The sequence below is a fragment of the Taurulus bubalis genome (assembly GCF_910589615.1).
Source record: "Taurulus bubalis genome assembly, chromosome: 5".
In the NCBI taxonomy this organism is placed as follows: domain Eukaryota; kingdom Metazoa; phylum Chordata; class Actinopteri; order Perciformes; family Cottidae; genus Taurulus; species Taurulus bubalis.
In genome coordinates this window covers 22,763,748-22,788,539 of record NC_136593.1, presented here as the reverse complement: position 1 = coordinate 22,788,539, position 24,792 = coordinate 22,763,748, and the positions used below count along the sequence as shown (strand labels likewise).

The 24,792-nt window shown below is 44.7% G+C and overlaps 1 protein-coding gene across 1 annotated transcript in view; it reads left to right on the top strand.

Moving 5' to 3' along the window:
- Nucleotides 1–17,914, top strand: part of iqsec1b (IQ motif and Sec7 domain ArfGEF 1b) — a gene marked incomplete at both ends in the record, with an annotated part of 190,973 nt that extends 173,059 nt beyond the window's left edge. The window contains 13 exon segments of the mRNA XM_079218792.1: nucleotides 2,525–2,804; nucleotides 4,401–5,662; nucleotides 6,198–6,359; nucleotides 8,454–8,576; nucleotides 10,528–10,694; nucleotides 11,155–11,294; nucleotides 12,021–12,050; nucleotides 12,200–12,325; nucleotides 12,428–12,527; nucleotides 13,200–13,361; nucleotides 13,476–13,652; nucleotides 15,482–15,531; nucleotides 17,279–17,914. Coding sequence (XP_079074918.1) covers nucleotides 2,525–2,804; nucleotides 4,401–5,662; nucleotides 6,198–6,359; nucleotides 8,454–8,576; nucleotides 10,528–10,694; nucleotides 11,155–11,294; nucleotides 12,021–12,050; nucleotides 12,200–12,325; nucleotides 12,428–12,527; nucleotides 13,200–13,361; nucleotides 13,476–13,652; nucleotides 15,482–15,531; nucleotides 17,279–17,914 — 3,415 coding nt within the window.
- Between the last annotated feature and the right edge of the window lie 6,878 nt (nucleotides 17,915–24,792).

Sequence of the window (24,792 nt, the reverse complement as noted above, 5' to 3'; positions counted from 1 at the left end):
ACTTTCGCATTTTGGTCGGTGCAGTTTGGCCCGTCCGAGGCATTAGAGTGGTCGTGATAATCATTGATAACTCCTATTCAGTCGGCTGATAACATGAGAAATGGGTGGCAATCTCTGGTTTAGATTATGATTCGCCAAGAAAATGTACGACGTGGCTGCTTTCGTATGTGTATTTTCTATTGTTCTCTGGATATCAACTGTGCTTGAATGATATAAACAGAATGTAAGCCCTATTAAGCGGGGCCCCTTTGGTAATCTGTTTGCACAAGCCAATGACAGGCCTCATTTATTACATCTGGTCCACAATGTAGGCCTGTTTGGTGCTCTCCGCCTCCTATGGACATCAAATCTCTTTCCTATTAAAGGTTGTATTTCAGCCTTTATTATCTAACCTTGACACATTCTACCACAGAGATCGAGTTCTTTGACAAGGTTATGCAGTGATAGATGCCTTCAGATGATGTCCTTGTTCTGAGATGTTGCGCTTCATCCATCAGCCGGTGACAACGAAAATTAAAAGATATTGAGCGTATTTTGCAAAAGACAGTTGCTTCAAGGTAAAAAAAAAAAGCACACATTTCCACAATGGATTGTAACTGGCAAGGTGAAGTTAGGAAATGAACGACATAATAGTGACACCTCACTCCTGACTTTGTTTTATAAAAGGGAGCCATTTTTCTCTCTCGGACTGATTGACTGCGCTGTTGATACAAGGTCAGAGGGTACGATAGGCCTGTAGCCTGAATTTATTGTCTTCTGCTAACTGTAAGTCACTGCTGTGTGTGACCAATCGATGAGGGAAGTACAGTAAGCCTTACTCACACTCACCATGCTAACCAATCACACTCACCATGCTAACCTCACATGGAGTGTGGCGTCCACTTTTAAGGTTGATTGAACACAGCTCTTTCCTCATGCCAGTAGACTCTGTGCCATAGTGCTCTTTTTGCAGAGGAATTGCGATGCACAAAGGAACTTTTTCTGACTTTCTTTTGTTATCATTATGCAATAATTCAGAAATATATACATATATTGTATGTTATATATAACATATGTTATTTATTTTTGCTATATCGAATCAATATTGCACCAATGTGATGACATATGTTTAAACGCATGAGTCATTGTATTAGTCTGAAGGAGTCGCTCGGCCTGTGGAAACAGTTGATTAACGTTTTATGTGGCTCTGAGGAAACATAGCGAAGTCTGGGAAAACATGATGACTGTTTCTCAACTTGGGCTCGGAGACCACACATTTGTAACAGTAAAAGCTGCTGCAACACAAGCTGTAAGCACGGTGTTGGAAAGACTTGGACATTTGACAAAGAAACACCTAGACGTTGCATTATGAGAAGTGTAGGATGCAATTTTTTTTTCAAATGCCTCAAAGCCGTGACACGTCAGCATCGAATTCGATCTTTCATTTTAATCCATCTCTTCTTTGTCCCACAAAGTTCTTTGTGTGGAATCAATAATACGTCACTAGAAAAAGTCTTTTGAGCGAACATCATGGCAGACTAATTGTGATCATTGACTGCAGGAGTTGCACGTATAAGCTGTTTTAGGTGTGTAACGTTATCTGTAGAAGTGATCTGAGCACTTGATTACATGATGATCACAATCCTATATCTCTAGGACGTCAGCACTTTTCATTATGTGCTCAATTACTTTGGTTGAGGACATATTCCGATTCCTCGTTTGCGAAGCTGGCTTCTATGATTCATGTAATTGAACTGATGTCTCTATATAGAACACATTGAAGTCTTTCTATATAGCTTCAGTCCAAAGAAAAAAGGCTTAACTTCTCAGAATCAAAGGTTTCTGTCTCTAGAGAGACGACAGTTTGTTATCTCGCATGTTCAAAAAAGCCGACTGTCAGATCAGGTGGATGTTTAGTTCTCTTTCTTCCTTCCAGTGGCATTTGATTCCCCAAAGTGGTAGTTATTGAGCTGTGTCCAAGTACCAGAACACTTTATCCCTCTCAGCTAATCACACCAGCGTCTCAGAGGTGCATGGGGAGTGAACAGATCTGCGGCTGACATTTAGCTGCTGCAGTCCGGAGGGGCGCGGCTGCTCGTCGCTCCACATCACCGAGGTTTCGTCCAATCGGCTGTCCCCGGGTTGGCGTTTGCGCCACTGCGAGCAGACGCTCATTGATTTTAATATTAAAGGCGCTGCTTCGCATGCTTTAATAACTCCTGACATTGTGTGTGCTATTTTGATTGAGATTGTGAAGATGGAGCTGCTGATAGTGTTGTTGGGATTTCAGTGTTGGTCCCAGGCGTTTAATTTATTCTTATCAAGATACAGCGGAAGGGTCTTTCTGCTGATTAGGAAGACTCGAGGTATGTTCTGCATTGTGAAGGGAATGTGTAGAGACAGCAAACATATTCATGCCTCTCCCAGAGGTATCAAAGTTCACTTCTCCCCATCCGTCACTTGCCTCTCGCTGAAACACAAAGCAGCGCATGCCTTCAGGACTGTGACTCAGCGAACTAACCCCGGTGTGCTCTGTGCATTGCAGTGTGGAAGGTGATGCTGCAGGCAGCGAGGTGGGCGCCTCTGTGGACCCCGGCGGTGGCTACAGCTGCATCCCAGTGACCCACAGCGGCGGGTTGGGCCCCGACCACCTGGACAGCCAGCTCTACGGACACATCCTGCTGCCCGGCCACCTGCGGCCCCGCCGACCCAAGCTCCAGCACACCCAGTCCATCCTCCGCAAGCAGGCCGAGGAGGAGGCCATCAAGCGCTCCCGCTCGCTGTCGGAGAGCTATGAGCTCTCGTCGGACCTGCAGGACAAGCAGGTGAGGAGAGGGGCACCAACTTCTGTTGATAGAAAACTGGGTGGTAAAAAATGTGTAATTATCTTTGCCAGGCGTAGGGAGAGATGCTCCACCAATTAATGAAAAGACAGAGTTGAACATTCAATCACAGTCAGGTGATAGCATAACTTGTCAAAATGAAATGAATGAATCTTCTTAATTAATAATTAGACATCAGGCAATGTAACGTCATGAATTGCCAGTAAATTGTCTCACATGTTTATTACATATTTATCTTCTTTATAGATATGGCAATACCTAAAGGTTATTATTATATTACCTGTTACTACAAGCTGTCAGGCTGAAGCTCCTCATGGTGCTCAAATAAAAGTCAGACAACACCAGGACACTGGCCCTCTCATTAGGCAGTGAAGTTTCTGGCCTGTTGGAGTGAGACCCACTGTCGTGGTCCCTGTCCCTTGAGGGAAGTGTGAGTCCACCGCTCGCCTCGGCCCTCACATGGTGCAGGGAAACATGAAGAGGTTCATTCCACTCCATGAGTTCATAGGTGGAAAACTGGGTCAGTGTGTGTAAAGGGCACAAGGGCTGAGAGACCCTTGAACACCGTCCTAATAATATCACTTTAGTGTGATGATTTATTTATCAGACATTTCAGTTTCGTGTCCACGATGTATAAAACCCGTCTTTTTAATGACAATGAGCACTATTAATCAATTCATGTTTTAGTACTCAGTCTTGATTACATCTTAATTTGTGGCCTCTTTTTGGTCATTTCTTTTATGTCCAACAGCCCCCGACTATAATCATATTTTCTTTCTGAGAGCAATCCCTCATCATTATTTGGCCCATTACCAGTTTATCCGTCAAACTGGGTCCCCATCACAATTCAACATTATCCGTCTTCCCCGGGAGTCTATTTGAGTCTCATAAAACATCCAGCCCTTTTCAAATGCCATCACCGCTCTTCTCGATTCTTTTTAAGGCAGGGCAAGAGCAGATTAGACAGCAATACCATTCTTCATTCTGTCTCATGCATGTCTCCTCAGATAATAGTCTTACTTTTGCATCCAGGTGAAAACAGCTTTGGATCCAGAGTACATTTTCTAGATGGGGAGTTATTTTAAGTGATACATCAAACATCGTATATCTTTTGTGTCACAAACATACTTGACAAATTAACCTTAAATCAAGGTCCATTAACTATCTTTTTTCTTTATCTGGCTCAGTCGTCATCACATGACTAGTATCATGAGACCAAAGTTCCATACTAAGGTGAACTAACTGAGCCATCTCAATGGTGAGATGAAAATGTGCTGATGAAGCTTAACCAGAGAATGAACTTTGAGTTTCCAGTATTTTGTCAAACGATGTTTGATACTAAAACATATTCTAGGTGAAGTATCATTTCCAGTAAAATCCAAAGCACAGCACCCCTCAGAATACTGTATGCATTCATCATTCCTGTTTTCACCTCAGATGACTATCACCAGTTGTCCCATTACAGAGAACATTTGCAAGGTTGGATCACCATTACAACGCAGCTAAGTGAATATGTAGGCTGTCCCCAGATGTTTCTCAGATGCATTTCTGACAGCAAATGTTCTTCTCTACGTGCAGGTGGAGATGCTAGAGCGTAAATATGGTGGCCGTTTCATAACCCGGCATGCAGCCCGCACCATCCAGACAGCCTTCCGCCAGTACCAGATGAACAAGAACTTTGAGCGTCTCAGAAGTTCTATGTCTGAGAACCGTATGTCCAGACGGATCGTCCTATCCAATATGAGAATGCAGTTTTCCTTTGAAGGACCTGAAAAAGTCCACAGCTCCTACTTTGAGGGAAAGCAGGTCTCGCTAACGGATGACGGCACCAAACTTGGTGCGCTCGTGCAGTCGGAGCACGGTGGGGAGATGGGCCTGCAGGCCAAGACCCCCACCACACAGAGCGACTTCACAGACGCTATCACAGAACTAGAAGATGCTTTCTCCAGGCAGGTCAAATCTCTAGCTGAGTCCATAGATGATGCGCTAAACTGTCGCAGTCTGCATGGTGACGACAACCAGTCGGAGCCAGGGAGAGGCCACCCGGACATGGACAGGGAGGTCAGCTGCCAGGTGAAACCCAATCACGGGGCTTCGGAACACCGCAAACTGGATGAGATGACGGCGTCTTACAGCGATGTCACCCTTTACATTGATGAAGAAGAACTGTCACCGCCACTGCCCCTGTCTCAATCTGTGGACCGACCCTCTAGCACCGAATCCGACTTGCGTCAGCGTTCCCTGAACTCTTCCCATGACTACTGGTCACTGGCTCATAAGGATGAAAAAGGGGACACGGACACCAGCTGCCGCAGCACACCATCTCTGGAGTGCCAAGAGCAGCGCTTGCGGGTGGACCACCTACCCTTACTGACCATTGAGCCTCCGAGCGACAGCTCGGTGGAGCTGAGTGATCGCTCCGACCGCAGCTCCTTGAAGAGACAGAACGCCTACGAACGGAGCCTCAGCAACCAGCAGAGCAGCCCCAAGCACATCGGCCACAGTCTGCCACCCCGAGGGCCTTCCAGAGACGAGGACGCCCCCCGCCATCGGCCGCGGCAACTGGAGGCCCACCTGGCCATCAACGGCACCGCCAACCGGCAGAGCAAGTCGGAGTCTGATTTCTCCGACGGCGACAACGACAGCATCAACAGCACGTCCAACTCCAATGACACCATCAACTGCAGCTCTGAGTCCTCTTCCAGGGACAGCCTGAGGGAGCAGACGCTCAGCAAGCAGACGTACCACAAAGAGACTCGCAACAGCTGGGACTCGCCTGCATTCAGTAATGACCTCATCCGCAAGAGGCACTACCGCATTGGCCTCAACCTCTTCAACAAGTACGTACATTCCGCCACACGAGATCTGCTAACAGACTACTCACACAGATTCCAACACAATCTGATACATTGCTTGTGTCTTGTACATTACATAGCCAATGAGGGACACAGGAGGTTATGTCAATTAAATCCAGTCTATTCCTTTCGTTTTAGAACTCCTGTTGTTGATTGAAGCACGACTATCTCTCTGTTCTACTTAAGGTGCAAACAAGCCTGGGACTCACCCTGCTCGGCTTCATGCAGAGCGATTGATCTTGGCCTCTGTGATTCTATTTAGTCATAGATGATTGTGGCTTTGGTTTCTTTTCCAGAGCCAGCCATTAAGTTCCTTTTAATCATTTGTGATGAACACCGCAGAGAAAAGTAGCTCCCTCCTCCCCACTCTCAGCCTTCATCCCATTCCACCACCCTCCCTCCCTGCCTCTTTAAATCCTGTCCCTCATCTGACACACATTTGGCCACGGGCAGAAGTGCAGTTTGGATTGTGTCCTATTTCTCTATATCACTATCTCTCCACCCTCTCCCATGTCTCCAGGAAACCAGAAAAAGGCACCCAGTATCTGATAGAGCGAAACTTTGTTCCGGACACTCCAGTGGGTGTGGCCCACTTCCTGCTCCAGAGGAAAGGCTTGAGTAGGCAGATGATCGGCGAGTTCCTGGGTAACAGACAGAAACAGTTCAACCGAGATGTCCTTGAGTGAGTTTGCGGCGAGAAATGTCTTTGTACTCTTTGATGACCATGTTATGTGCAGAATGACCTTTTTTTTCCTCAACCCTGAAATTTAAAAGAAAACTGGCTTTTAATTTGCCTTTGTAAACTATGCCATTGCATATCATTTTGTTTTATCTTCCTCCCTGGAACAGGAACATAAATAATCATTCAGTTGTAAATAGTCGTCGCCAGCTGGCAATCTGCACTCTTTGGAGTTTCTGAGCACTACACAATGACTCAAGTTACATCCAGAAAATGAACTGAAAAGGAATCCACTCCGGAAATTGCTGTGATACTCAGATAAACCCACGGACTAAATGTATAGTAGGCTAGCAGGCGAAATAGGTTCCCATATACCCTTTTTTTATCTGTATTTTTAGCCCCTATCTAGTAAATAATTCATCATGTCGCTAAGGTCAATTAATGGCCCATGGGGTTCATCTGGCACCAATCTTGAGTTGACTTCAATACCAGTGACGAAAAACTTAGATTTGCATAATTCCTAAACTCCAAATGGACCTATCTTTCCATATCATTTTACACCAGGAATCACATGTAAATGTCACTGACACGGTAGAACCACTCTCTATTATTAAATACGTGAATAACAAATGTTATGCTCATAACAATATAACTTTTGCTACTTTGTATGTTGTCTGGTTAAGGGGTGGACTTCAATTCAAGATGGTCGCCAAACGAACCCCATCGGCCATTAGTTGACCACGGAGACGTGAATAAACCATTCGGGTTATAAAAAAACATGTTACGAAAAAATGCCATCCAGGCACATGGGAACCGATTTCCCTTACTAGACTATATTCTTCAGTCCTTTTAACAGGGAAGGGGAGTCCTAAAGATCTTGCATTTTCCAGTAGTGATTCTCAAATAGCACCTCTACTTTATGCTTTCAGACTTATCTGAAACACACTCCAGCAGCGCTATCAGAGCCGATTGAGATTCAGCGGAGGATAAGGCCAGGAAAGGTCCGTCAGTGTCAGTTTGACAAGCGTATCTAAAGGGCTCCTTGAGAAATGTCTATAAATCCTGACATGAACGGCATCAAGGTAGCAGGGCTCTGGAGAGCCGAGTCACACTCCTCACTCCTCAGAAAAAGTTCTCATGTCCTTTATTTAGGCGGAAGTTTCAATATCACATTGGAAAAATGTAAAAGTCCCACACTAAAGCTATTTAATATTTAGAAATGGACAGTGGGGAAATGAGGATTGTTCTTTTAAAAGGTTGTGGTGACGAACCAGCAAATAATTATCCCCCAGCTCTGCTGTTATCCTCAGCTCTATGGAGTATTTTAGTTTATTCCAGGTCGTTGATTTTGGTTCTGTCTCACTGCACTCATGAAAGTAATTTCCAGCAGCAGGCAGCTGTTTTTGGCTCAAATAAATATCTGATAAACCCTCTGTATGCTACTTGTCCAACACCAAACCACAGAAAGGCATAGTTAGTGATAATTATGTTAATAAATGGAGCATTTAGCAAATAAAGAGGCAGATATTTTTCTCAGGACACCAAATCAGAGCTACAAGGAAAAGGGAATATCTACATTCATTTATCTGGTTGCCAGAAATAGGACTCCAAATCAATGCTAATGTTGCTTCCTGTCTACTGTGTGGGTAAATGGGCAAATGTTTGCTAACTCATTAGCCATAACAAGGTGATAATGTGTCAGATGTCTGTGGTGCGATGTGTTGCGCTTGTTGTGGAAATTATTTGTACTGCTTTAAGTAAAAGCAATAAAACATATTCAAATTTTAAAAAAAGTTAGAATTGTTACAAATTAAAAAGTGAAGATGTACTGAACCTCTTTAGTCTACAATTAATTGTGTCATTGAGCTGAAACAAGGCTGTTTTCTAACTAGCAGCAGCTAAAAAAAAATTATTATTATTATTATTTCATATTCAATTTAGAAATTAGCAAAGAACTGTAGCCGTCTATAGCTGATGGACGCAGTTCCACTCATTATGCATTTATACAGTGCTGAATCCCACGCAGCTTACTTAAAGAATCAACTTATTCTTATTTAATAAAGCTTGATCTTTGCCAATTCCCGCTGTTTTCATCAGCTGTGTGGTGGACGAAATGGACTTCTCAGCTTTGGAGCTGGACGAAGCGCTCAGGAAATTCCAGGCACACATCAGAGTGCAGGGAGAAGCACAGAAGGTCGAGCGGCTCATAGAGGCCTACAGGTGAGAAACACTGGGGACTCAACGCATCACTCAAACCAGGTTTTGCGCCATGTCACATGTCCAAACCATGAAGATGGACGAAATGACAGCCACCCAAAAGTGAAGCCTAAACATCTTGAATTCCTTTTTTATAAAAAGACGGTCTCCATCATTTAAGGTAGTTCTTATCTAATTCTTATCTAATGTAAGTTCAAGAACATATCATAGAACATGCATCAATTTACAAAAATATGCATTTTACCCCAGCCATCGAGACAAGTTAGCAAGCTTTAATAATTGAATTGAAACTGTTGCCAGCATCAATATTTCTAGTTGTTGCATGTTTGGTTGTCAGAATTTATGTTCCAACAGCCGTTCCAAGTTCGACAGAATTACGACAGGATAACGACCGTTTCAAAGCATCAGGTGATTCAGTTTAACAAGTGACTTTCAGCCGAATGCGTCCGTGGTTGCTCTTAGTAACTCACTTAAAATAGATAATGCGTAGATAATAAATACAGATTTTTTGGCTTTACTTCAATCCAATGGGAGGAAGTGGAGATTATCTATACACAGTCTATGATCTATGGTCTCAACCCCACTGTCCGCAGAAGTCGTCGTCTATAACTCTCTCGGGCACAAGAGCATCCGTGCAAAGTCATTTTAAATCCAGACTTTGTTCTTCCAGATCATTTCAGAAAGTAATTTAGAGGAAATTAGTTCAGAAAGTTGAGAGAAACCTCCCTCAGGGCTGCTGATGGATGTTGTTTGGGACTCATTTATTTTCTCCGAACCTCAGGTAGAAAGGTGCTCTCATGCCCACAGAGAATCGGCTTCGATCAGCACTGAGCAAGGACGTTTCTGCCTCAGTAAACACTGCAGTCACTGTTACAGAGATAACGATGGAGATAACGATAACTGATCATGTGGCGCTCACCCCCCGGCAGCCCAGTCCAGACATGATCATGGCCTCGCTTTATGGTGACTTAGGAAGCTGGTGCGCGGCCTGCAGGCCGTACCGACAGTCCTCAGCGGTACTGGATCCTCGTTCTTTGGACTCTGTGACGCAGACGTCAAATGTACGTGATCACAGCTCAGATAGTGGAGCGCTCAATATCGTTATCAATATTGATATTCCTGCCAATGAGTGCAACTAACAGGGGTGGTTACGGATTTATTTTGCCTTTTGATGCTTTGTCCTTTAATGGTGTTCCGAAATGTGTCCAATTTGAGTTTAAAAGTGAAACTTTGATGATAGTTTTAGGGATGCACGATGATATCACCACGGCATCAGTATCAACAGATAAAGGCTTTAGCTTTAAATGTCCGATATGACAAGGCCAGTAAGTGTGCACGGGACGTTAACCGCTGACAAGGCAGGCGCAATGACAAATATGTCCGCAGTATGGAGGAAAATAGGTCAAATGTGTCCTTGGTTGTGCCTATTTTCAGGATTGTCTAAAGGCTGATAGAGTAGGATTGATTGTTAGATCTAAGTTTGAACATGTAACGTAGAAAATATTTATGAAATGCTTTACATGTGACCTAAGTTGAAGTAGTTTTTTTATTTTTAACCAATGAACATGCAATTTTTTTTAAAGCATAGTGGGCCTAGGAGAAGCTTGTTCTCTGCAAAAATCCAATATGTACTTTTCTAGTTTGTAATTCTTTTTAAATATATACGTTTAAGCTGTACCTTTTACATTCAGGAAGCCCCACTTGATCAAATCCAGGTCCAGATATTTTATAACAACCTTACTGATAGTCCCACACAGATATTTCACCAATCAAGTAACAGTACCGACATTGTTAATCAGCACCAAAACATCTTAAACACAGCAGAAACATTTAAATGTAATTTCCTCTTCTTGGTTAATAGAATTGTGACCGAACATGTGCGCCATTAAAAACAAATTGATTACTTGGCAAGAGTACGATTTTAAAGTTTCCGGGTCCAACATCCTCTCCACAGCCAACGCTACTGCATCTGCAACCCCGGCGTGGTGCGGCAGTTCAGGAACCCCGACACCATCTTCATCCTGGCCTTCGCCATCATCCTCCTCAACACGGACATGTACAGCCCCAACGTCAAGCTGGAGAGGAAGATGAAGCTGGAGGACTTCGTCAAGAACCTTCGAGGTACTTTCTCCGGCTTACTGTCGTAAAAGCACTATTATCTTTATACACCGGATAAATATTCACTTCAAATTGAGTTTTGTGCATGCGTTTTGCCTTGATTAATGGCCGTGTCAATAAGGTGTTTTGTGTGTGTGTGGTTTTTTTTTTAAGTTGAGTCCAAGAGAGCTTTTCTGGTTTGGAAAATCTCTTTTTAGTTGCCCTCAACAGATTTCGAGGGTATTAGCGGTGGCTTTATGGCATGGCTAACTCATTTCTCTGCCTACTGGAGTAGTCAGTAATTAAGGTACAGTACTGAGTGGACAAATGTTTGTCCTCAGAGAGCGAGAAGGACGTTCCCATCCGCACTGTGAGAAATGTACCAGCACACATAAGCAAATTCCGGGGTTCATAAACTCTCGTAAATCTCTGAGTTAATAATTAATCCTTCTCTCTCTCTCTCTCTTCTCCTTTCCTCTCACAGGAGTGGACGACGGGGAAGACATCCCCCGAGAGATGCTGGTGGGGATTTATGAGCGGATCCGCAAGCGGGAGCTCAAGACCAACGAAGACCACGTGTCTCAGGTTCAGAAAGTGGAAAAGCTCATCGTTGGGAAAAAGCCGGTGAGTTTGAGCTTGCCCTTGGGGGCGTAGAGCGCGACCACTTTCATCTCGCCTTCCATTCAGGAACTGAATCTAACGGGGAGCGCGGTGCCAAATTACCGCCTGTACCCTGTGGGCTGTCACACACACAGAGAGAGAGAGGCGGCTTTCTTCACGGCCGCCGTTAAAAAAAAAATGGAAAAGAAATGAAAGAGCGTTCTTTACCTGAACCTGCTCTCTTTGCTGTGTGACTCATCGATTCTTCGGGCCCCGGAGCCCTTCATGCTGAATGACTGTAATACGTCTTTTGCCCTGAGAGCGAGCCAAAGAAAGTGCCACCTGACAAGCTCGTAATAATAAATGAGATAAACAACCTCGTGCCATATAATCATGGAGGTGTTTTTACTCAAAAACCTTCCTCTGCGTCCATTCATGCCCTTTTCATCAAACCAACTCCACTTTAGGTGACGCAAATCAGCAGAAGTCCAAGGGACCTTGGCCACGTCGAGGGTATAAAGCTTGATGCGCTTTGGGAACACGGCACACGGCGCTAATAGATGGATTGTGAAGAACGCGTAGATAGTTTGTTCTGCGATCCGTAAAACTAGTTTTCCAGATTCTGAATTTGGCCCATTTCTCTTGTTGAACGTCGCGTCGTTTCTTTGATATGTCGCAAATGTAAAAGTCCCCCGTATGTGTTCACTGATCCCTGTAAAATGACTCTTGTATGTATTTCTTCCTCCACAGATCGGCTCGCTACACCATGGACTGGGCTGTGTGAGTATTACTCTCCCTGTCCTCTGAATCTTTGGGGTCGAAATATATATATAAAAAATATATAAAAAAGGCTTTCTGGAACAGATGCAAACATTGTTGAATGTTTATATGTTTTGAAACTCGGTAATGAGGCCGTATCATGTGCACAGGTGCTCTCTTTACCCCACCGGAGACTGGTCTGCTACTGCAGACTTTTTGAAGTGCCCGACCCCAACAAACCTCAAAAGTTGGGCCTTCACCAAAGGGAGATCTTCCTCTTCAACGACCTGCTGGTGGTAAGGCGGACATTAGTCTTCCTGGCACACTGAGAACACACGCTGGCGTTCACTGAAAGAGTCTAAACCACAGTGTATGCCGTGCTTTCTCCTTCTCCGTAGGTTACCAAAATTTTCCAAAAGAAGAAGAACTCTGTGACGTACAGCTTTCGGCAGTCCTTCTCACTTTACGGCATGCAAGTGCTGCTGTTTGAGAACCAGTGTAAGTGCCGTGTTGGCTTTTGTGTATGCTTTAAACAAACTGGTTTGTTTGGGAACATTTCGAAAGGCCTAAAATATGTATGGTGGTTCAGAAGGGGCCACACAACAAAGCAGTTTTGACTCTGATGACAAAAGACTCACGGCGGGAAGATATTTCAGTGTTCACTGATCAAACAATTAATTTGTTTGAAGCGTACTGGCACCTGAAAGCTGCCACTGGTAACTTTTATCGGGGGGGGGGGGGGGGCTTTTTGTCATATTTGCTCAAACTGTCACTATAATCTGATAGTAATACACAACTCTAACGCGGCTGTTATTCACTGTTCCTGAACTGTCGAACTCGGCAGAGCTGATCAAATATTTATCAAGATTCTCTTTCTTACTAAAATATGTTTCTAAAACATTTGAGGGCAGAATCTGCTGTAACATAATCTTGATTCATATTTGATCAACACCGCCTAGTTTGACAGTTTGAGCGAAGTTCAAAGCTTCGTGAGCCGTGATTGACAGCTGACTTCTCGTTTCTGATTGGTTGTTTTACTTCGGTCACTGATTATCTGTCTCATGTACTACTGTGAGATGTAATGGTTGCAGAAGTGTAACTTCTGTAGTCCTCGGAGGTTCGTCTATTTTGTGTGAATTCAGGTTAAAAAGTTGATTTCACCCCCTTTAGATTATCCCAATGGAGTCCGTCTGACCTCAGCCATTCCCGGCGCCGACATCAAAGTCCTCATAAACTTCAATGCGCCCAATCCTCAGGACCGCAAAAAGTTCACTGACGATTTGCGAGAATCTATCGCTGAAGTCCAAGAGATGGAGAAGTACCGGATAGAATGTGAGCACGGCTTTTCTCCACACATCTGTGCTCAACAATTATCCATCCTATGGTCTGTTTAGATGTATGACTACAACAGAGAGATGTCTGTTAACGCTGTGCACGTGTTTCCAGCTGAGCTAGAGAAGCAGAAGGGCGTGGTGAGGCCCAGCATGTCCCAGTGTTCCGGGATGAAGAAGGAAACGGGCAACGGCAACCTGAGCCGAGCGAGCCTCGACGACAGCTACGCCGTCAGCGAGGGTTTGAAGAGGAGCGCCCTCAGCAGCTCCCTACGTGACCTCTCGGATGCAGGTAAAAACAGGGGTTGCCATGGTAACACGTCTCATCCCTCTGCTAGACAAAAGCAGAGCGCGCAAAGAAAAAAAAAAGCCGGACCGCTGGCACGATACTGTTCACTCCTTGCGGCCGATAATTGATTTGGAAGAAGCCCGAGCTCTTGTTCCTGTACGGTTTTGATTTGGGCTGAACCCTCTGAGCCGTGAAGCCAGTGAAGCGCGGAGCTGGAGATGGGTGTTTCGCTAATGGGCACAGGTGTTAATTACTGCAGGCCGTCGAGCGATAATCCTGCACCGCCAGCGAGGGGAGGAGGCAGCGCTATGTAGGTCAGCGTGATCGTTTTGAGCGTCTTAAGCGGTAAGAGGAATTAATGTTGCGCGCTTGATTCTGGCCGTGGAGCGTCGCCACTACACAAACACACTCTAGTGACCTAAGCGCAGGGTTTGGACTAGCGGAGCAGTGGCCGGGGCTTTTGATGATCTTTGAATGAGACACGTTTGAGTGGCGGTCTTTATAGGGGCCAACCAGTACTGAGCTTTGGAGGCCTACATTTCCTCTCAGAGCTGTTTGTGCATCACCAAGTTCAAATCTGTCTCCAAGTATTTGAGGTTTGGTTCGCGTAGAAAGTGACTCATAATAACGCAGTTTCCCAGACACTAAAAGGGAAATTCTACCGACTGCGCTCTGAAAGAGCTTTGTCAAATCTAAGAAAATAACCCTGATGATGTCATTAGCCGTGTTTCCATCCAGTATGCATATTTTGAAGTATCGCGCTATAAAATCTGTACAGAAACGGACAAATTCAATGAAAAATGTATGCGCTCACTCAAAGGGTTTTTTGCCTTTGTCCAAAAAAATGTTGATAGTGCTGAATGGATCATGGCAGAAAACTAACTTTTTTTATTTGATTGTGGGCCACATTCAGAAAAAAATAGGGAGTCATAGGCCAAACAATAATTTCAGTTTTCAGTTACACAGCAAGAAAGTCTGTGTTTCTAGATGCTTGAACGTTGGTCTTTGTCTTCAGACGGCATTAAACAACTATCGGGCACGACAGATAAACCCAATTGAAGCACATTCCTAAAGATCTCTCTCCATTTTTCTCTAGTGGATGGTTAGATGGCCAAGCCAACTTGTTTCCTGGTTCACAGCCTCTGCTTCTACTGCTCTGTTCACTGCTGGATTACGGACATGCTCGGCCTGTAGCGCCAACTTCTGGCCAAACTGCACCGTAGCCAAGTTAGTTTATAGAAACATGCCCGATTTGCATTTCAGTTTTTTGCTGTTGAAAACAGGCGGGAAGTTGGAAAAGTGTTAACATTTACTAGGTGGGGAGGGTATAATAAAATAAAAAAATAAAATCGTATTAAGTTGGTTGCATTATGGGAAATGTAGGACGCACTGCATTTCGAGACTCATTCTCGGGAATCAAATTAATTCGAGGATATCTCGGCCTCTGCTGCTTCGATTTTGCCTGTCCGTGTTTTTTACATTTGTCCCTTGCGAGCCTTGCAAGTTAACAGGGTTGAAATGCTAAATTGCCGGAGTATCCCTTTAATGCATCCAGATTGCAATTGTTTTGCTAATGGGAAGTGTCTCCTGCCAGCTGTGTAGCCACTGAGTAAAACCTTGTGGTGGAGTTGTAGCAGTGCCTCGCTTCTTCCCTTTCCCCTTTAGTCCGTATTCGCCTCCCTCTGCCGGTCTGCTGCTAGCGTAGCCGTGTGCCACTGTTGTCACCTCAGGGTGCTAGCGCCCCTCCCCCGCCGCTGTAGACAGAAGGGATGTGTGCACCATCACGTGTTAACCCGGCGTGTCTAATCTGTCATGTTGCATGTTCTGGCCAGGCAAGCGTGGGAGACGCAGCAGTGCGGGATCACTAGACAGCAATATGGAAGTAAGTAGGACGCAACGGACGCCCAGCTGACTTTGTGTTGTTCCCTCTGAACACGCAAACCTCTGTTTATTTTTGTTGTTGTCTGTTTTCTTTTGTAGTTTGAGTTTAGTTTTTATTCACTGTGTTCGGTGGTGTTTTTGTGCTGAGCACCTTGGTCACTGTGCATGCAACGGGGAATGTCCCGCCGCGGCCGACGCGCGTTCACCCTGGATGTGCACGGCATGACACGACTAATACCACCCATGACTCACACTCGGGCTGCCCTGTGTCGATTGGTAGACTCCCACCTTCGAGTCATCCTCTCGTGTCAGCGGGTTAGAGTTCCAACCATTTCCTGAATTTCGTCCTTTTTTGTTTTTTGTTGTGCTTCTGTCAGTTCCAGCTACTGCATGCTCACACAGTGTGAAGTGGCCCTTAACCTTGACAAGATGTTCTTCCACCACTTTCCCTTTTTTTCATTGTCACACTTAGCCAGCAGTGAATGAATCCTAGCATTTAAGGCACAGATGATACACAGTTAGTATAATCTCCCTCAAGCCAGTTAACCTCTGTGATCAGGGCCATTTCTATGTGGCTAGCTGAGTTAGCTTCATTTAATTGTTGTTGATTTTATTTCAGTTCTTGAGTGCCAGTTTGGATATGGAGCTTTTTCCCAAACTGGGCCTTCAAGGAAAAGGCTCTCATGATTCTATAGTCTTCTTATCGTCGACTAAGAACTGACCAAAACCCCCAAAATGCATCTCTCAATACTATCCACACAGTATGTAACCCAAAGCAAAGTTTGATTAAGTTAGCTGTTAGCTGCCTAGCATGTCACCGATGACAACCGTTAAGAATAGCTATATAGAAAAAGCCAATCTTCTTGACGATGGTCTTGTTTATTTAATCAAATAGAGGCATTGGTATTCAATTGAGACGCTTTCCAAAACAGTTCAAAGTTGCTCATAGTAACTTTAAAGTAAGAACACATCATCACTCAACACTCTCTTTTGGGTCCACTAAGTCATTGGTGATATCAGTGAGGTGAGGTGCCTGGGCGGGGCCCGAAGGACCTTAAACGACGGGCACCCACCCCGTTACATCCCGTTGGCCCCGCTGCTGTCTGGCGAGCGATACAGACCAGAGTGCACACCAGCTTCTTCCCTCAACTCATCCTCCAGCCCGGAAATAGTTTTGAACAACGATAAAATAACCTTGAACCTTCATTGTTTAGTTTGCATGTTGTGCATGGCTCCGAAGGATTGGCTTCATTTTTTTAACATTAACTTTTGTTTTTGATTGTGTATCTGGTTATTCTGTGTTACTGTTCCTTTTTCAAAGAAATCCTATGAAGTGTTTTTTGTTTTTTTGTTCGTCTTTATGAGTGGGAATTTAGAAACATCAAACCACATCGGTTGACTCAGTCGTGCACTTTTAGTGACCTCAAACTTGACAGTTGAAAAACGTTACTGCATACAAATGTGTGTCCCGTATACGGGCTGCAGCTTCGGATCGCTCTATAAACACTCCAATCACAATCAAAAGAGGGTACTGTAACCTTGGAAAGCAGCATATTAGTGACGGGAACTTGAAGCATCAAGGTGATGGTTTGTCTCGTGACAAATATCTCTTTTGGTCCTTAAATAATTGGCAAAATTTGAATCTGCAGCAAGTATACCTTCACTTAGATCTACTGTGTCGCACTGGACAGCAAGAGTAGACGTTGCCCTGTGTCTCTGCTGAGATCTGACTGTCCTCTCTCTTGCAGGGGTCCATCATTAGCAGCCCCCACATGCGCCGGAGGACCCCCTCGGGCCGAGACTGCCCGTCCCGCCACAGCGGCCAGTCCCTGCCCAACTCCTCCTCGCTGCTTGGAACGCTGTTCGGCACCCGGCGGGTGAAATCCCCCAGCCCCACCCTGCACCCCACCCTCATCTCCCACACCCCTCACCCCGCCAACCTGCACCACACGGCCCGGTCGGACACGGACGGGCCGGCCTCCGCGCACCACGCCCAGTTCTGCCACGTGACCCAGAACCCCCCGCCTTACCACCACCACCACCACTACCACCCGCCGGCCCACCTGCAGCAACCGGCCCACCTGCAGCAACCGTCCCACCTGCAGCAACCGCCGCACCTACAGCAACCGCCGCACCTGCAGCAACCGGCCCACCTGCAGCAACCGCCGCACCTGCAGCAACCGCCGCACCTGCAGCAACCGCCGCACCAGTACCACCCGGCGCCGTCTCACGGCCAGCAGCCGGCCTACCCGCCGCACCCCCACGGCCATGGGGGTCACCCGCCACACCCCGCCCACGGGCCCCACCACCACGGCCCGCCGCCGCCCTCCCAGGCGCCCAGCAGCACCAAGCCCAAACACAGCGGCATCAGCACGGTGGTCTGAGGTGTGCGGGAGGGGGAGGGGCTCTCTGACTGAACTTTTTTAATTTGAGGCCCTGGGCTGACGAGACAGTCGCACTGGGGATGTGAAGCCAGACGAGATCCTGTGCCTCCTTTGGCATTTCATTTGGTTTTCTTTTTTGTTACGCTCGGGGCAGCATATTCAATATAAACACATTTCCTCTGCGGTCGCTCCCTTTCATTTCATCTCACGGGTCACGCCTGGCTGCTTCGAGAGCAGCGGACAACGACGCAAGAGCATGCACAAAGACCACAACTACTGTTTCTCCTCAGTAAAGTGATGCGACACAAATATCTTGCTCACTGGTATTTTACAGAAGATTTAACCTAGTGTGGCTGAACGGACAGAGCGGTCATCCTCAGCCGTACAGTAGCCGTACCAGTATTTAATGTAGCGGTAGCTCACAGTGCACTGTGATGTCTCTGTTAGCAGTGATAAATGTGCCAAGTATGGAAGCATTTACTAATTTAGTCACAATAATTGCTTTGTGTATATTGTGCATAGTGTTTTGTAAAATGATAATATAAACTGTTATTATTATAGTTATTACAGAACAAAACGACGTTGATTATAACTCAGTATATTATACTGGCACATAGGTGGCGTATTTCCACTGTTAAGAAACCGATCGGAGCTTTTATTAGGGAGGCAGTTAGTGGGGACACTGCTGTGTATGGTTGCCTTTGAGTTAGGTTGAGATTGTCGAGGGCCGCTGCAGACTTTGCACGCCGGCCTTTTTAATGCGGCGTCGTCCAACCGCGCTCGTCGTCGGTTTCGGAGTCGCCTCTCGGCTACAGCGAGCCGCCGAGCGAAACGGATTCACCTGAATGTCCGCCATCATTTTTTTCCCCCCGGAAGCTGACAGAGTCTGCGCAAAACCGCGTAGGCGGGGAAACCGGTTTTCCAGCGTCTCCCCTGAATGTGGAAGCTCTCAGCTGGCTGAGTTGTCCGCTCTTCGGTTTCATTGCGCGTTCCTCAGAGCGGGCGAGCGCCCCCTCCGTGGCAGAAAATCAATAATTATCATTGTGCGACGGCGCTCGCGCTGCTTTGCTTCGTTCACCGCGAATGGCAGTTTTTATATCAATCACCCTTCTGACATATTACCACGGTGTCTGGGGAGGAGGGGGGTTATGCTAGAGCATCTTTTCTGTTGACAAGAGACAGACACAGCACTCGTTCTACTTGGTTGATATCAATGGCAGAAGTTAGTCTCAATTTGGTTGAAGACTATGCGATGGATTTATTTTCTTTTTTACTTGTATGTGCAATATGTATTCACTTTTTTGTGTCTAAGAGCTATTTCATTTGGTTCTGTTAGCGTTTTCTCTACCCCCCCGAACATCTTTTGTCATTTCTTCCCTAATGTTTCAGTCAAGTGCAGGTATCGACACGGATTCGGAGGGACTGGACCTTCCACGCTGATCAAGAATGTCAAAGAAAATGTTGCATGTAACAATGTCTTTCCAGGCTATTTCCTAACTGTCATGTATTCCCAAACTATATCAGTGTTGCAGTCGACAGTTGTTTAAAAAACAAAAAAGATTAATGGTAGAATAGTTTTGACTTTTTCGATTACAGCTAAAGGAAGTCAACTACGTATTTGTGTCACTCCCGAGCACATCAACACCCGTATCGTTTCCTGATGCGCAGTAGTCTGCCGGATCTGTAGCGTACAACAGGAGTTAAAGCTGTGGGAGGGGAGGTAGAGCGGGCATGAACAAAGACGAGCCCCGTCATCTGGAAGTCAGAGCGGTGATGGGTAGAACTAGTTAGAACTCTCTTATCTCCGTAATTTACCATCCGTATCCATCGATGGCTGACACGTCGCTGTCCGGTGACATCCAGTAGATCAGTGAATACTTCTGTCACCAAGGGTTCAAGTTATCGAGGCACCACCCTCTGAAAAAGTAGCCCTCATCAAGGACGTGCTAGCAATTTGTTTTTTCTTGCCGTTATCTCGAGACCGCCAGTTAATTGTTTTGTAATGTCAGGAAAACAAACTTTGTCCTATCGAGATAACAAGTTCATTATCTTTTTAGATACAGTATTTTTATATAGTATTTTCTTATTGACAAGCTTCTTTATGGTCTACGATCCGTTCGATCCGGGCTGATGAAGAGTGCACTGGGTAAAGGCTTGACTGCGGTCATCCATGCATGCCGGCATTGTTTTCCTGGTCTCTGATGAACATTATAATTATTTAGAGGCGACAACCTTTTTTTTTTCTCGTTGGAAAGTTTATTTTCTTGAAAACTTGTGTTCTGGAGATAACGGCATTGAAGAAAAAAACTGCTAGCTCAGCAGTTCTCGGCTTCTGAGGTTTAGATGCTTGATAGTTGATCCATCATTTGCTTTACACATCAATAATAAGCCATTCATAAGGACAACTTTTGTGTTGCCATCTTTTGAAAAATGGCTGGCGTTACACCTTCAGTAAATGTTAGTAATGCCGAGTTCCCACTGCATGAGTTTAGTCCTTAAATGTATTCGCTGACAGTTGTTGGAACAAATTGGAGCGCATCGATGCTCAGGCGTTACGTATGAACTGTTCTGTTTATCAACATCTTATTCCTGATGTATAAAGCTTTAGTAAAGTATTATTGACCATTAATAAAGCATATTAGTTACCATCTGAAACTCTTTATAAATGGGTGCCTCGTTAGACAGTATTTGCCATGATCCAAAATGTATCCGGCCGGCTTTATGTACGGCTACCTTAAAACCTAACATCTGAGTTTGACTCTAAATCTGTGAAATATACGGCATTTAATCCAGCGTAGTTTAAATTACTATGGAGTCACAAATGTGCCAATGCAGCATGGTCATTACAATTTAAATCCGTTGTATACCGAAATGAAATGGTCTCCCACAGTTGACCGACCGCAAACCAGACTAAAGTCTGATTGCCAACCAGTGATGAAGAAATTGTGCAAACGCCTACCAAGTAGAAACCTAGCTTCATTCCATATTGTCGTTCTTCAGAATGATGCCCAATCAGAGTGTTCTCAGTCACATCCCACCAGTTCCTTCAGGCGACTGATCAATCGTATAAAACCTGTCCAGATTTCGTGTGAGGTGCTGTGTCGCATGCCATTGATGCCTACCTTTTCTTTTCTTTCTCTCTCATTGTTTTTGTGTGTGGTTCTATCGAGCGGCGGGCTTGACTCGCCCCTAAACTTTCAAGTAGCTTTGATTTCTCTGACTGATGCGTGTTTAATTTTTGAGAGATGTTTGGTCCTACTAGCGTGTCTTTTTGTCAAGTTGTGTCATCTTACCCTGGGCATGCACTTCACCTCTATTTCCACTGTACAGTACAAAGACATGGCCGTATACTGCTGGGTGTAAATAGCAAATCCATCTTTGGTGGGAGGGGCCTGATGTAAGTTGATGAAGAGGCTCTGAAAGGAAGGCGACATTTTACGGGTGCGTGGGTAGCAAAAACCAATGAGAAAACATATGTAAATAGCCTGTAAATAATGATAATTATTATTACTACTACTGCTCTGTGTCTGCAGTTCCATCGAAGGTGCATTCCTGCTCCCCTCTGATATTTACATAATCATCAACTGCTTTCTCTCTGCCTCCAACCGGGACTGAATTATCGTAGGGATGTAGAGCCGGCTGTTACGCGGTTAACGTGGCTTCCGGCTCATTTTTTCCGGAGACGCTCCTGTTCTCCCGCACTCACGGCCCACTTTTGGGAGGTCGAATGGAAGGGAGGAGTGCTCCTTATTTTATTACGCATTCTGTTTCTAAGTAGACAAAAACCCTATCGATGTAAAACTAGTACTGTGACAATGTTGAGAAACGCAAAATAAAACAATATATTGTAAAACCTGAGCTGACTGGTCCTGCTTTGTCAAAGACTTCAATTTATTGGATTGACTTGAATGAAGTTGAATGTTTGATTGAAGGTTTTTCTACCCACGATTGCACAAGGCTTTTCTACCGAGAGGTGTTTCTACAGTCGTTGGGCCATGCATTCGTTTTGCTACCTTGAAAAGGTCAAATGTCCTGAAGTTCTTGAAGACCCCTCTCATAGCGGGTTAGTATCTGAAAGTGGTCCTGGAATCCTAGATCTGCACTTCCTTTATGTAAGTCTTTCTACTTAAAAAGGGGAAATACTTTTTGAATCATAGAACCACAATTAGGGCTGGGCGTTCATTCAATATGATCATTTATCATTTTTTAATGGAATCATCGCGATTCAATTGTGTATCGCGATATCATGTGTATCGCGATATCGTGTATCGCGATTAAATCGTCTATGGATAATAACGAGCACAATGCTGACTCAACTTTCTCAGACTATCTGATGAAAGGATTTACCCGAGTGTAGTTCAATGTCTTTGTCTGATCGCCCTGTATTTGTGTGCATACGGTGGTTATGAGTCCAGGTTCCCATGAGAACTACGATTATTCGTGGCTTTTGGGGCTCCAGAATGTTTCCTCAAAAGTCCAGAATCTTTTAGGTTTTTTACGAGGATAAAAGTTATTTAACTGGGGAAACAGTGCCATCTATGTCCGCCCTAAGATCACCATCTACTACTACTACCAATACTATTACTACTACTATTCCTTAAAGAGATCTAACACTATTGAGTAAATGCTCTTCTGTTAGTCTAATATTCAATTTAAAGTATTCACGACTACATTTACTTGGCATTGTTGTTGGAGATCCTTGATCTGCAATTAGAGCAGCCCAGATTACTATGACGTGGATTCAAATGTAGCAGATTTATCAGCCGTGACATTCATTCTATGAACTTTAGCGTAGCTAAACAAATAATAGGCGTCAATATTAGTTATGCCGTTTACACCAAACTCCTAGGAGTAAATTAGTCATCTTCAACATTTGTTATGTCATAGTTTCAGATTGATGAAGACAGGAGAACAATTAGATACAAAACAGGAAGTAGGCTATACATGGTGATTTTTAGTTTATTTTTCCATAGGCAACAATCATGTTTTTTTTCTCCAAAATGATATGCAACATTTTTGATATTGTATTATAAAATGGCTGGAAGAATAGTGCATATAGCTGGTGTGAGTGGGGGGGGGGAAGAAAATCTGCCCAAAGGGAAGACCCAGACCTTTCTCTCAGACTTGATAAACATATCCCTGCATTTGGTTTACAGGGTTACAACACAGGCCACATACACCAACAACATCCCGGGTCCCATTCCGGCCTTACGACCTATGTTATGTTGCATGTAATCCCCCCACTCTCCCGCTGTATGAAGGTCAAATGAAGGTCAAAATGTCAACAATAAAAACAATCTATATATATGTATAAATACATTTTCAGAGACAATACTGAGAACATGACATCTGTGGCATGTTTGTGTTCCACTCCTATAGCCATCCAACAATACAAAGGCCTCCTTCAGGGACATCGAGGCCTCCGGTATAAACCTAAACAAACTGCTCTGGATCCGCTGACTGTCAACACAGCAGAAGGGCCTCTCCACTGCTTCTCTCCTTGGTCTTGCACAGTCAACATGCTGACTGGCTGGCTGGCTGCCCTGACTGTGGCAGGTGGTCTGAGTGACAGCTTGCCCTGTACGTCCGTCCGGCCCTTGAGGTTGGAGCTAAAAATAGATTCCCCCCGGCTTTTGAGGGGCCATGTCCTCGGTGTCAGCAGGACGACGTCATCATGCGGCGGGGAGGGGCCCGAGCCGAGCGCAGGGCTTCATTCCTTTGCCGGCAGAGAATGGTTTTCAGGCAACGTCCCCCGTCACGTTCTGTTAGACGGTGACGTGTGCGACATTGGTAATGGTGATGTAAACCATATTCAATGTTTGTTGTATTATTATTTATAGCCCTGATGGACATTTGAAGTCGGTGCTTCAATAACAATAGGCCCCTTTTCATAGGAGCCATTTAGAGGTATAAGCAGGGTAAACATAGGTTTAATTAATGACATTAATTATTCCAGTGAGCCAGCATGCGTAGCACCAGGGCCCTGGCCCACCTAAATGGACCTCATGTTAGGTGTTGACCCTGCTATGACATGCCAACGTTTCTCAACTGTGCATAGGTGTAAGTCACCCTGAGCACGTGCGTATGTGCTGTGTGTTTATTTGTAGTATTGTATGTTCCATGCCATATTATGTATTTGTATGTCCGCTGCAGCACAAATCAGGAAGAATAATATATTGACCCGACTTATAGAGCTGTACATTCAGACCATCTGTTTGTAGATAGCCTGATGTGATATCATATATCTATTATTATTATTTGTGTTATCTTTACAGCATTGTAATTGCTGAAAGTTGGCTACATTTGTTGTTTCAAAAAGCAAGTTCCAAGTTGCGACTGTTCAATTTATAAATGTTTTCCATTACTGCTTCATCGTTCCTTCGTACATTGCGCCACCTAGTGGTAGCCTCGCGCCATTGTAATGCTGTTGTGCTGTGTTCAGGTGTCATCAGAAATATCACCACAACAAGGCATACGGAGAGAGGACGACCCACGACATTTCGACAGGACTACTGAGGGCGATGTGTCACGACCTCTCTTTTGTTTTTAGTAATACCGTTAGAGGTTGTATTTTACAATTGAAAGCAGTGGTTATATTTTACTGGCTGTGTATACTCTATTTAAATGTGAGTCTGCATTATCCCATATGTTGTTAAATAAAATCAGCTCTGCGTAAATAAAACATGAAACATGAATGTCGACTTTTATCTAAGAGACAATAAGGTGAGAGTGATATTTTTGCATTGGTATGGTATTAAACTTTTGCTTGAAATATTCACTCTCAACTTAAAATAAAAGAAGTAGAAGTACTTTATTTGTGTGTTTGGTGTTGCTATAAAACGCCAGTAGCGTAGACGTAGAGCATATTCATAACGTAT